General features: G+C 45.9%; 1 protein-coding gene across 5 annotated transcripts in view; it reads right to left on the bottom strand.

The window, feature by feature from the left end:
- Positions 1-11,467, bottom strand: part of LRCH1 (leucine rich repeats and calponin homology domain containing 1) — a 191,298-nt gene extending 179,831 nt beyond the window's left edge. For all 5 annotated transcript variants that reach the window (XM_032403014.1, XM_032403017.1, XM_032403013.1 and 2 more), the window contains exon 1: positions 10,914-11,467. In XM_032403014.1, the coding sequence (XP_032258905.1) occupies positions 10,914-11,235 (322 nt within the window). In that variant the 5' untranslated portion in view covers positions 11,236-11,467. The remainder of the gene's footprint in view (positions 1-10,913) is intronic.
- Positions 11,468-14,311: the final 2,844 nt, after the last annotated feature.

Here is a 14,311-nt window from a genome sequence, read left to right as displayed (position 1 = left end):
TTTACTGGATCTACAAACCTACTAAGATTGCCTCGCTGATGTGTTTCCTTCTCGGCAACAAGGGCCCTACCTACCTCGCAAGGCAGGCATGAGGACTGAATGAAGACATATTCTGAAGGAACCTGGACCCAGATGACATGCCCCTTTCAGTTCCGTTAGCAGAAACTTCAGCATGATACTGAACCTACCACAAGGCTTTTAAAGAATTAACTCTTTAATAAAGTTCAAAATAAATCCGGATGCCAGGAAAACAGTGAGAAAAGAACAGATACATTTAAGTCTATATATTTATTCTTAAAGCTTTGCCTCCTCAAAGACATTTTCTCACATCTTACAGAATTATTTGCTATACATCCTCAGAGCAGTTGCCAAAATGTAAAAAGATTCACAAATTGTTTTTTGCCAAGAGCATAAAAAGGTGATCTCTTTATTTATTTAAATCTAGAAAGCTTTTATTTATTTTTCTAGAAAGCTTTTATTTATTTTTTAATTTTTTTAACCGGGGGAAGGGCAGAGGAAGAGAGAGAATCTTAAGCAGGCTCCACACCCAGCACAGAGCCTCACTCGGGTCTCGATCTCACAGCCCTGAGACTACAACCAGAGCCGAAATCAAGAGTTGGACGCTTAACCGCCTGAGCCACCCAGGCGTCCCTTTCTAGAAAGCTTTTAAATCAGGGGCAGGACTCCTGCACAGGACAGAGAGCCACAAGGCAAGCCCTCCTCTGAGACCTCACCCCCAACTTCCTACCCTTCCAATCCTGAGGCCAAAAATAAGCCTTGGACCCTAGACTCTTGGCCTCAGTACATAGTGTGGCACCAGAATATGGTTCCCCATCCTTCGCTGGGAGAATCCCAAACTCATTCTTCTCATCAGGCTTGTCCCCCTCAGGATTTCTCCATCCTGGTAAAATCAAAATCAGACCTAAGAATGCTGTTATATTAAAGACTGAATGGAAATCACATAAAAGCTCAGAAGACCTGGTCCTGGCTCAACCACCTACTAGCAACATAACCCAAGGAAAACCCATTTCACCATCTAGTCTGGGTTTCCTCACATGTAATTCAGCTCTGAATATTTAGAGCTGGAATAATAAGTACCACCTACTCTATCATCTTCCAAAGACTGTCAAAGAGTTTCAGTAATGCTTACACACACTGAAAGCATGTATACTCAAGCTTTCTAGGGATTAAAATCATTTTATAATGTCACAAAATTTCCAGGAATTTAGGGGTTTTTTGGTGCTTTATAAAATTGAATCCATTTTCTAAAGATAACGGAGTATAATAATGATGGCAAAGGTCAATGCCAGGCATTGAACTAAACACTTTACACATATATTCATTTACTTACTCCTCACAATAATCCTATGATTATTATCCCCCATTTTATGATGGGGGCACTGAGGCACAGGGAGTTTAAGCACTCGCCACGTCCTGGTGGAGCCAGGACTAAGACCCAGCCACAGTGCGCTCATAGCCCCCATGCTAATAATATGCCAACAATTTCCAACGATTATTTTTACTGAAGAAAACTATGACATAACCCCAGGGGAGCCCACGAGGGCCAATGACATCTACTGATGACTCACTGTGTGCCAGACCCACTGCTCTGGGTCCTGCACCTCCCTCAGGAATCCTCACAGCCCTGAGGAGTAAAGAGTATTTTCACTTCTCACAAATTACAAAACCTGAAGCTCCATGAGATTCAGGAACTTGCTTCAAATTCCAAAGTTAATAAGTTGAGGAAATAATATACAAAAAATAAAAAAAAATACATGGAGAAGGGTTTGAATCCCTGCCCGTCTCCCTCGAACAACATCTGCTGGGCCAGCCCCTCCTCGGCCTGGAGGCCTCGAGGAGTCCCAGAGCCGACCCTCTGACTTATGCCAACCCTTGTCCCCGCACCAGTGGGAAGGGACACCCACGGACTGAGGGACCTGGAGGAGGGGAGAGAAACCTTCTGACATTCAGTAGGAAAGGATGAAGGGGAGAGAGTTGTCCCCACGAGGCGGGAGCTTTGTTCACAGCCTGATGCCAAGATCTCCAGATTCAGAATTTCATGTTACAACTAACACTGCATTTTTCCAAAGAAACAATAAGAAACCACCATTAACAGGGAGGCCCACCTCTGCCAGGGTTAAATAGAGGGTTGGCGAGAGAACCAAACCACCACTTACTGATTTCCACAGGAGTTCCAAGAAAAACACTGCAATGAAAGACCATTGTGGGCCTCCAGTTTGTAGACCAGGGACTGCCCCACATGCCCGCCTTTCAGTATTTGGAATCCAGTTCACCCGGGGCCCATGTATGTCCCCCAAACCACATGCAGTAAAATCCTGAACTAACATGTTTCATCTATAACCACTATTAATTTTATATCTTATTCTCCCTGGCTTTAAACCATATGCTATTAAAGGTTTCACAGTATTTTTTGTTCTTTTAGGCACCATCCACATGGCTGGTCTGGAAGAGTTTGACCTGAGAACTCTATGGAAGGAAGGAGGTCTTTCATCCAGGCCAGGGTAGCCTCCGGGTTCCACAGAAACAGCCCTTTGGTGTGAGGCTGTGAGACTCTGCCTTGGCTCAGGAGCCTACCCACCGCCCTGCTGTGTGACGTTGGTCAAGCGGCTTAAGCTCTCTGGGAGAGATGTGAACGGATCCTTTCTAGAAATCTAAACTCCCTCTTCAAGCCACAGTAGTCAAGAAAGGCATTTCAGAGGCAGATGAACTTGAACCAGATGCGGGAGGTTGGGTGGGGTCCTGGTAACAGCTAGAGGAGACAGGGGTTAGCAAGTTCCTCCTATGGTTAAAACAGAACACTCGGCAAGAATCAAATGAGGCGATACCTATACTACCTAGATTTAATACACAGATTTACATATAAAGCACGAGGAGCAATACCTGGCCCAGAGAAAGCACTTGATAGTGTTCTGGTGTCATTTTATAATCATTGTCTTCAGAATAACCCCACTGAGCACCTATCATTCGCACTCTGCAGGGGAGGGCACTGATGCTCAGGGTCTCAGTTATCTGGTCAGATCCAAGATGATGGATTAAAAGTACAGAGACTCAGAGTGGGCCGCGAGTGGGAAAGAGCAGATGCAACAGTCACCCTGATGGAGACCTCGCACTATTCGCGAGAGGCACGGAGGGCGCATGTAAAAATAAAGAAAACCCTGCCTGGCCAGACCTTACAGGACAGGATAGAAAGAAACAGCCTAAACATGGGAAAAGTACCAGAGAAAGAAGGTAATCATTAACCAAAAATGCCATAAGGAACTACTGCAAAGGTGCCCTGAGGGCATGCATGATTCAGGGCTCAGATCTGCAGGGAGGGCTGGCGGGGAGGCTGTGCGTTTTAAGTTGGCCTGGGGACTGGACGAAATCAGAGTGGGAGAGAAGTAGACTCCGACCGGGCAGGCAGAAGGGGGAAGTGAGGGAAATGACCTGGAAAAGCGAAATGAAGGCAATGTAGGGGAAAGCCAAGTCAGAGAGCCTGCCGCTGATACCCTTCTCTTAATGTGTCACTGTTGCCTGCAGAGATAACAAGAGTCGAGTCAGAGCTACGCTGACAGAACCAGGTCAGACATACTGCTGCTGCTCCTAACACTGGATGGCATCAACATCAAACACAGGAAAGAACACTGGAGGAATACGCTGTGTAGCAAGACGCTGGGTCTTGCACTGCAGGGGTCAGCTGTCAAAAGCAAGGCCACGGAAGAAACCAGAGGATTAAAAAAAATTAAGATGGGGTCTCTTTCTGCCCATTTGGTGACAACAGTGAAGAGGAAATTCAAGACTCACTGAGCTGGGGGTCTCATGGCCCTATTAATCTCTCAAGGTCTTAGGGCCCCCTCCAGCAAAAAGACGGAGGAAACACAGCTAAAGGAAGAAAAGCCAACATCAAAGAAGATTCCAAACCCCTAGAGCCTGATGCTGGTGACAAAAATGTCCTGGAAGAGTTTTGGGAACCATAAACCAAAAGCATATTAACAGCGGAGCAATAATTTCTCATCATGCAAGAACATACAATATTTCTGTTATGGAAATCAAACATCATTCTTCTGTAATTGTTTCCCCGCCCCCAACCTACATCCTCCTTTGTGGCCGGTAAAGGGGGATAGGGTTGGGAAAAACTATGAACACTGGCAGCAATCTGATGATAAAGGCATTTTCCCCCTATTGCTTTGCTGGAGTAAGCAGGAGAAGCCAAATTCTCACAGTTCGTCAACTTTCTGTTCATGTAAACCATCTCACTTTATTTTTGAATTACTTTGTGGGAACAGATGGTTTCCAAATGCAAGACTTCTTACTACATTAGATGGAAGCAATACTACTGAGCTCTTCAATTAAGATGAAGAAAATGTGCTTCAAGCTTGTCTCCATGGGTAGACCTAGTTTCCCTAAAATAAGGCTTACTTGGAATTCTGACCTTTTTTTTTTCTTTCAGTTAAACAATCCACATCATATAGAAAAAAAAAAAACCTATCTGAAATACAGTAACTGCAAATTCTGGAATTAATTTTCACAAAACCAGCAACAAAAACCAGGAGTATCAGTAACAGAAGCTTCTAGGCTTCCTATAGGTTGCATATAAATAAAGGCATCAAATATGTAAATATAGTTGGGTTTTGTGCCTTATATCCTTAAACCTTTTATGATAGATTATAGTATTATAATTTGAAATAGTCACTGCAATTAACACCAAATTATCTTAATCCCAACAACTGACTCAATCACTGAAAGAGTTCACAGACTGGTGGCCTTACCAAATCTAAGCCCAGGGCAGTTTCTCCTGATGTCTCTCTAAGGCAGAACCCTAATTTTCCAAAGAACTAAGCCAAATCTGGAAAGTAGTGTCACAAACAGGTTTTTGTGAGGCTTAGACAAGAGTTCAAGTTACGTGGCCTGATGGATGAACCCACAGCCAACTTAAGTAGAGTTAATAGCATTTCTATCATTTAAATTACCAAGTCTCTGGAAAAACATAATCTGTACAGTACCTGGGGGTGACTCTGGAGAGAGACTGAGAGAGTAAATGCTGCTCCTCTAAACACAAAACATCTATCTATCTATCATCTAACTATCCACCTACCTATCTATACTTTCATGTATGTTTCTCTACTTTGCATATTTTATACTTATATATATTTATATGGATAGATATAAAGGGAAAAATAGAAAAGTACACACAGAGGGGAAAAACTTATGTTTAAAAACAAGCAATGATGAAGTCGAGTAACAGGATAGAAAAAGTCTTCCTACACATCAGAAGAACAAGAGTAAAAGGAAATTGACCTGTGAATTGATCAAGGTTAACACAGACTTCAAAAGATATCTACCCTTTAAATGCTTGCCACCAGAGAGTTACTAAACCACAACATGAAAAAATTTAAGTTTGCCATGGAACTCAAAAAAAATTTTTTTAGTCAATAACTCAAATAAAAAATTTTAAATGGTGGGGTATGCCAAATTTTGGTCTAATGACCTACACTCACCAAAAATCAAATAAGATGTCAGAGTGACGGACAAACTATCCAGTAGAATCATTTCGATGATGAAGGTCAAACCCTGGGCTGTTTCTTTATAAACCGGCACAGGCCAAAAATTCCCAGAGGTTTTGTGACCTATAATTGTATGCTATTATTCTAGAAACTTGATTAGGTGCTCCTACCTCTTCAATGAAGAGCGGCCTATAATGCAAGCACTGAGAATAGCAGTGTGTTTGTGGAGATGGTTTCTGCCATACACAGACACACAGAAGAGCGCATCTGGACAGGATCCCGAGCCACCACATACTGAGTGGCAACATATACTGAGTTTTCGATGTTCTAACAGCTTTCACCATTAAAAGTCCTCTACACCTTAACAAGGAAGGAATTGATCAACAGAAGAAAAAATAATAATAGGAAGGAAAGGCTGTGACTGATCATTTATGAATGGAAAAGCATTGAAGATACATGTCATAAATGTAGACATTTATATGATAGTGACGGCCACAATAAATGATAGGTACGGCAATAACTAATAAATTTAATTCAATAGCAGAAAAATAATCTGAAATTAAATATCACTATAAAAGAACGTAAGTTTTAAGAAGCCACATGATTTCAGAAGTTTCATCACATTTGTAATGAAAACTCTCAGTGGCCAAATTTATGGAACAGAACATGTATTTGAGAACACATAGATTACTTTATCAAGTCCTGTATGAATTCTGATGACTAAAGAGTGCTAATATCCCAAGGATTCAGTTGCTATAGGATGGGAGTGGGGTGGAGTAAGTCAGCATTCAGCAGATAAGCCTGCCCACAAATCTCCAAGAAGATTCTTTGAATCTGTATAGACATTTGAGAGAGGTAGCTCAGACAGACTAGGGTGTTAGTCCCACAGGCTGACAAATCCCAGGCCTCAGCCAACTCCAGAGTCCTCAAATAAAAGGTCCTAAGAGCCCTGCTCTCTGTGACCTCATTACATGGTGATAGTGGGCAGGGAGGATATGACCAGAGGCACAGGCTTAAATGCCTCTCTTTCTGTTTTATTCACAGATCTCAGGCCGTCAGGTTCTCACTCCACATCTCAGAAATATCTTTCTGACCACAGAATGTCCACGGGCACTTCTATCTAAAACTAATCCATCCTATAAAATCTGACCCAAACCATGCCTATGCTATGAAAGTCGTTCCTAACCAGCTTAACTGAAAAGACTTTTCTTCTGAATTTCATAGACAATGTCTATCTATGCGATTCAGCATCTCACCTTGACCTGCTTTGAGGCTCCTGGGACTTCCTGAACTATTACTTACCTTCTCATGCATTCCTATCTTATCTTCACCTTGCATTCTCCTATACATTCCACACAGGCACATACGGGACCACAGTGAGCATTTTTTTATGCCAGACTTCTATATTCCTGCTTGGGTAGGCTCTTCATTTCCCATACAGTCTTTCCTGCTTCCAACCACCTCAAAAAGATACTGCCATGATACACTCCACCCTCTCCTTTGTTTTTTTTTTTAAAGATTTTGTTTATTTATTTGAGAGAAAGAGAGAGAGAGAGAGAACAAGCAGGGGGAGGAGGAGAGGGAGAAGCAGGCTTCCTGCTGAGCAGGGAGCCCGATGTGGGACTCGATCCCAGGACCCCGGGATCATGACCTGAGCCAAAGGCAGACGCTTAACGACTGAGCCACTCAGGCGCCCTTCCACCCTCTCCTTAATTGGACCAATTCTCACCAACTGTCTGCGCATCAAGTCCAAGGGCTTCCTTTTTATTTTCTAGCACCTCCTGCAATCAATCTGAGACAGACACTTTCTTTTCTTATTCCTCTTTTCGATTTGCTTTTTCTCAGTCATATTCCACACCATCTTGAACTTCTTCATCCCAAAATGACACACTTAATAAATCAGCACTAGAAAAAAAAAAGTTTGCTTTCCTGATGCACGTGTGTACTTCTTTTTATCAGGCCCAATTTTAAGCTTCAGTTTCTATTTCTTACTAATCATCCTTTGTGCTCTTGTTGTTACAAGCTACTTCAAGTCACCTTAAATCAAGGCAGCATGTGTCTTTCTAAAACAAGGCATTATATTTGTACTGTAAATATTCCAACTCATTCTGCAAAATCAATTTCCTCCTTTCTCTCCCCATCCCCCTCCAAACAGAATGGACACTCCATACGAAGGGATACAGGGATTCTCTGATGGTCCCTGGTGCCTAAAATAGTGCCTGACACTTAGCGGGGCTTGGCAGGTTCTTGTGGAATGAATGTTGGCCGAATGAACCTCCAAACAGCCTCCCAGATTCTGCTCCTCTCCACCTCTTCTCTGCTTCACAGGAAAATGGTCAAGAACATAAAAGCCAAAGTGAAACTGTCAGGGTCCAGTCACTGGCTCACCATCTAAGTAGGGGTATGATCTTGAGCATATTACCTGACTTCTCTCAGTTGCAATCTCCCCGACCGTAAGTGAGGATATGAATAGGCCTCCAGTGAGGACTGAGCAGGATAATGCAGATAAAGTACTTGGCACACTGCAAAGTGCACACACCAAGAGCTAATCGTGGTTCTTTTGTTCATGCTTCTCCCATTCAGTGTCACCTGTACCACCACACCTGCATAAGTCCGCCTTTCTTTCCGAACCTTCTCACCTGAAAAAGGACTGGACCCTGACAACAAGATTATTTCGACTCAAATATGAGCAAATCAATAGGCTTTGAGCCTATCTGGGGCACTTTGAGTGAGGGCTTGTGAGGTTTTTTTTTCCTGTGAAAAATATGTATGCACTTCAGTGACAGAGCTTAGACATCTACTGAGCGGCCCCCGGCCTCTATGTTTCTGCATTTACATCCCAGTTTTCCACTCTGTTCAGATAGGTTACATTGCCCAAGAGTGCAGGTCTGCATAGCTGGCTGCTAGGGAATAAACCAAATGGCCTGTGTTACACAACTGAACAGTGAGAAAAAGCTTTCTATGTCACTCTTCATTTTACAAAATTTATGAAAAAGTACACTTTACATCTTAGGTCTTTAAGAATCTTCATGTGCCATTCTGATTTTAAGAGCTTTTCTGTGAACTAAATATTAACCAGGAGAAACCACTATCTTTATTGTATGTCTTACTCCTCACACTCTCCACTTTGCTGGAACTTCATATGCAGTAAATGTCAACACTGTGCAAACTGGGGGTGATTTAACTCTTGCTTTATTTTGATTTTTGCTCCTCCAAATAAAGAACAGTGATCAGTAAATATTTCTTTAGAACAAAGTGCAGAACACATTTGGTTTACAGCCAGCTTTTGACCTGAGGCAAAGATGTTTTGCAGAAGCAACCCTTGAATACATCGGGGTACTCACATTTCACGAGAAATAGCTGGCTACGTTGAACACACTTTATCTTTTCCAGGTTGTCCAACATTTCTACAAACGTTGGTGACATTCCCTATCCCATAACTAATATTGCATTTTTTGGTTGGGAAATTCATATTAAGATTCTGAGTTTTAACTAGTTAGAATTCTCTGAACATTAAACATGTGCAAGGAAGGGTCATAATTAAAAATTGGCAAAACTCACAGCCTAAGTTCACCACAAGCAAGCAAGAGAGGAGAACAGGAATACTGTGGAGCATTTACCTCACATGGTAAGGTCTTAACTGAAAAAGGTGGTCCCTGCTTTTAGAAGCACAGGTCTCAAAGACATGCCAAGACAGCAGACACATCAAGTTCACTCAAATTTGGGAATAAACGTCTGCATAACTGAAGTGACCAACAACTTTCAAACCCCCCTACTGACCATACAAACACATATCATTGGTCATGCCAGCTCTGTTTTCCCCAGTCATATCCAATCCTTCCACAGTCCCTGGTATACTCTAAGGCAAAAGGGAAGTAGAACTTAACAACAGATTTTTTTTTAAATTAATGATTCAGGCAATTCTTGGAATAACTTCCACTTGAGAAAATGTAACTAAGAGGTCCTATCGAGAGACTCCCCAGCTGCTGAGAGCTCAACTCTGGAAATTCCCTCCCTTTCGCCCATTCCTGACTATCCCTAATGCAAGTCACAAAGTTTAATGACCCTAAAGAGCCCTTTTTTGCCTCCAGCGAACTTGGAATTCTTTCTAAATATTCATTAAGACGCTCAAAGATGTTTACTGAATTGAAGTCGAAAACAAAAAGCACTGGAAACCTAGCTCCAAAAGCCTTGCTCCCTCGCCCAACCCCCTTTCTTCCCCCAGGAGAGGAAACTGGGAGATCTGGAGCTGAGAGTTGAGCCATCCAGTATCCAAGGGGTCTGACACTCAGCCCATGAGGTGATGACAGCCAGGAGGTCTGGGCAGTGGTTCCAAAATGGGGCACCCACTGCGCTGGGAAATGTTGGGCGCTTGCCAAGATACAAACCCTGCCCCTCAGGGAGCTGAACCGGATGGTTGGAAACCAAGGCAGTTCTAAGGGATCCCAAGGCCCGAATCGAGTTCCACCACCCTCCTTCCTGTTTATAGATCCCGCTCCAGGAACTCCAACTACCAAAGAGAAAGCAGACGTCTCAGAAATATGTCAATACATGACATAACTTGAAAGAGCTGGCTGCTCATTGGCGCGAGTTACAACTTGTCGGGTTCACACAGGAAAACCGGCTCACTTTAATTACTTTTCTTTTAATATGCCATGCCGTCCCCTTCTGGGCCCCCGCAAAGATCGGGTTACTGAGAACCAGCGAGCCTCGGCGGCAGGACCAAACCGTGTGGGCGGTTAGCGAGAGGCAAGGAACGCGGGAGCCGAGCCGACCGCCGGCGAAGTGGCTGCCCATTCGGATTGGCGACAACAGCAGCGACTCTTCCCTCGCACAGGCGCAGGAAGAGGAAGCCTGGCACCTCCTCGCAGTCGGCACCAAGTTGCCCGACCGCCCGGTGATGTCGCGAGGGGGCCTAGCGGCACTGCGCCGCTGCCCTCGGGTCGGCCCCGGGCGCGCCACCTTTGTCTCGGTTTCCCCGTCCGGACGGGCGACGCCTGGCGCGAACCGGGCTTGCCTTGGTCGGAAGCACCGGCCGGGCGCTCGGCTTCCCCGGTCTCTGCGCGGGGCCGGGGAAGCCGACGCGGCCGCCCCAAACCTCCCACTTCCACAGCGCGCCCGCGACTCCCGGCCCGGCCGCCACTTCCCTGGCTCGGCCGCCGCAGGGTGGGGAGCCGGAGACCCGCGCGCTCGCGGACGCCGCAGCCGGGCGCACCCCAGTTCTCTGGCCAGGCGGGGGCCACCTTGCCCTCCTCGGGGCCCGCCTCTCCCGCGCCCACGCGTGTTCCTTACTCTGGAGAGCACCGGCCAGAGGACCCCCAGCGAGGCCAGATCTGACGGGCCGCGGCGAGGGGAAGGCGCGACAGCCAGTCACCCACACCCACTGGCTGCCCCTCGGCCCTTTCTCACCTGCCTGCACCGTGTCCGAGAGGTCGTGCCCTGGGGCCGCGGTCCTGGGAAATTCCTTCAATTTCCTGGCGCTGAGGTTCAACCCCCCGGAATTGGCCGCTTCCTCCAGCGCGCGCTCCAGCCCCCGGTTCAAGGGCAGGTTGAAGCCCCCGCTGCCGCCGCCGCCGCCGCCGCCGCCTCCCCCGACCCCGCTGCTGGCTCCGGTTCCTCCGTGGTGCTGATGGTGGTGGTGGTGGTGGTGGTGGGGATGGTGATGTGGGTGCAGAGTAGCCACCGAGAGGGCAGGGACGAAAGGTTGGGGTTCGCTTCCCGGCGTCGCCATCTTCTCCCAGGCCCCCCCACCCCGCCCCGCCGCTCCTGCGGGGGGGGTCACAGCTTTCCCCCGGGAGGGGGAGACTGCAGCGCGGGCCGAGTCCCTGCAGTGCCCCACCGGAAGATACTGGAAGAAGGGGAGGAGGGTGTGGCAGGCGCGCGGAATGGGGGGCAGTCGGGGAGGCGGCAGTGGCAGCTCGGTCTCGAAGGTTTCCTGTCCCCGGGAAGCTAAGGACTGCGGCGGCGGCGGCGGCGGCAGGCAGCGCGCATGTGTCTGCTCCCGCCCTTGCTCCCTCCTCTCGGCGGCTCTCCCCTCCTCCGCCGCGCCGCCTGCTCTCTCCTCCTCCTACCCCAAGCTGTCAGTCCAGCCCTGAGCCTTCCTCCGCCCGGAGCCGGGCCGGCCCCCCGCGGTTTCGCTACGCTCCGCCTGGCAGTCGGGGGTACGTCAGGGGGCCGGACCCCATTTCCGGGGTGACCTTCGTTTAGACGCCCAACGCCCCCTGGGTTTCTTTTTGCTGCCCAGGGTATTTGGGGGGACAAGAGGTTTTAGAGGGCCTGAGAAGACGCCAGCGAGGCAATAGATGGGGTTTGAAATACAGTGAGATCATGAGGCGGTGAGAGGTTATCTCAATTCTGCGAACTATACTGCTCTCTGACCCACAGCTCCCCAAGAGGCAGTTGCTCACCGTGGGGTCAGACCCCTGGCATTTGGGCGCCTACAATGAACCAGTGGTGGCCTGAGTAGTCTACATTAATTATCTCATTAATCCAGGGATCCCATGAGCGGAAAAACTGTTTCCCCAGACTACAGAGGAAGTAAAAAAAAAAAAAAAAAAAAAACTTGTCTAAGGTCACCGGTGCAGTCCGTGGCGGAGCGGGATGCGAACTTGTAGCCCTCAGACTGTAGGGTTGCCCTTCTTCCTGTGTGGTCCCTGGCTGGACCCCAGGGCGAAGAGACAAATAGGAGTAGGGCAGAAGGTATTCTGAGCGATGGGGGGAAACTACAAACACAGAAAGGAAGGACTTTCAAAATGAGGGTAGTTTTGACGGTGGACAGAATCCACTGGCACATGAGGGAGAGAGGCTGGCTGTGGCTGACTGAGTCCCGAAGTTGAGTGGTGCAGAGAGAGGTAAGAAAACCAGTGACCTCAACTGGCCAGTAACAGCACATTTTGAGCCTGCGCACAGGTACCGTCAAAGTGTCCTCGTGCTGCTTCTTCTTGCCCCCAAAGGACATGGGGACTGACGTGTAAGCAAATTCACGTTCTGCCCAGACGTGGCGACAGAACATCTGACAGCATAGGGCAGACCAGCTGAAGACTGATAAAACCCCACTCCCTTCTGAAGTTGTAGCTCCAGCTCTCTAGGGCCTTCATCTCTGCGAGATAACCATCTTGACGGTCGCTATGAGCGACTTGGCTAGGAGAGATGAGGATGCTTGTAGAAAATACTACAACCCTGCTGGTAGGTGAGCCAGTCTTTCAAATGGTAGTGCAGAAGGATGATGGCCTGGGCAACAGGCTGGAACCGGTGACTTCGTGTACTCGGCACTAAAGTACGACATGATCTATGTCACTTGCGTTGAGTGCATGCACAGTCGCCCTTAATTCCTACAGGATTCTAGGATGCCTAAAATATTCTAATTTCGTAGGGGGACACAAGCGCCACCTGCTGGTATCTCCTCCCAAACCTCCTCTCTCACCAAGCTCTTAATCCCCTCAACTTCCCAGACTTTTAAAAACCAGACTTGAAAATAATAACAATAATAAATAAAAGCACACTTACATCACTTATAAAAACTAACCTACTTTCCCCTTTCTTCGCTGGTCTTTCCCTAAAAGGTGAGTGAGAAACAGAAACAGGAAACATTTTCACTCAGTGTCTTCAGCTAGAACCAGGTGGTAGTCTGTGTGATCAGTATGCAAGGTATGGTTGAGGACACTTAGCAGATTGCAAATTTAGTTCAGACCACAGATTGTGGTGATGCATCATATAGAGCATAATTTTTTTTAAAAAAAGACCACAAATTCTTTTTTAGAGGAAATGATGGAATAGTTCAGGATTTGCTTTTTAACAAGTCTTTATGTTAGAATGACATAGTCATTATAGTTTGCTTTTCCTTCTACAGACTACAAAGTGTAAACTCTTTGGGGGCGGGACCCATTCATCTTTGTAACTCCCACCCCATATCTAAAAGAGTACTTTGTGTATAAGGAGCGCACAATAAATATTGGTAATTAAGCATTGCACAATAGGCCAAGAGCACAATAAACCTGTCTATTGCACAATAGAAAGCTTGCCATTTGTTGGTATGTCTTTCAAATTACGTCCCTGAATGAAGGATTTTTTTTCCTTAAAATGGAGGAGAGTACTTGACCCTTAAAACGGACCTTATTTCTAAATATTTAAGAACTTGACAAACTATTTTCTCTTGCTGTCTTGCTTCTCTATTTTTTCAAAAAGATGGGCATCTCTGTTTTGTCACTCTTTTTACTTCTTGTGAAAACAGTACCATCTTTCCATTCACTCTCCCCACTCCATAATTACAGTTCTTCGACACAGCTGGTCACCTCAGTTAGTCTAGAAGTGGACTTCTGACCAAATGACAGAACAGCCAGAGGATCGGAAGGTCCTGAATATGTTCAGACCCTAGATTCTGACTGTTCCTGATTTGCATCTTTGGTTTCTATGAGATATCCAGTACATTTGTAATACATTCTACTGTTCACCTAAGTCAATTTTATTTGGTTTTCTGTCAGTGTAACCAAGAGTTCTAATTAATACATTCAATTTACCATATTTTAGTCTTTATTCCCCCTTGTTTTCCTATATAACCTCATTTTTGGATGGTCTACAAATAATCTTTTACAAACTATTTGGATAATGTCAGCAGATTTTTTTCAGGTTTTGTCTTTATTACCCTCCAATCATCTTACAAAGTTAACAGAATTCAAATGATTGAGAAAATGGAGGAAATAGAAACATTCTCAGATTTAAATATTGGCTATTAGGAGAAAAGTGATCAGTTTCATCAACAAACAAAAAAATTTTAGAACCCATTTTTTTTTTTTAATTCCTCTTGTGCT

This window comes from Phoca vitulina, unplaced genomic scaffold (assembly GCF_004348235.1).
Source record: "Phoca vitulina isolate PV1807 unplaced genomic scaffold, GSC_HSeal_1.0 scaffold5, whole genome shotgun sequence".
NCBI lineage: Eukaryota > Metazoa > Chordata > Mammalia > Carnivora > Phocidae > Phoca > Phoca vitulina.
Note: the sequence above shows the minus strand (reverse complement) of the source record. Positions and strands in the feature narration are given on the sequence as shown.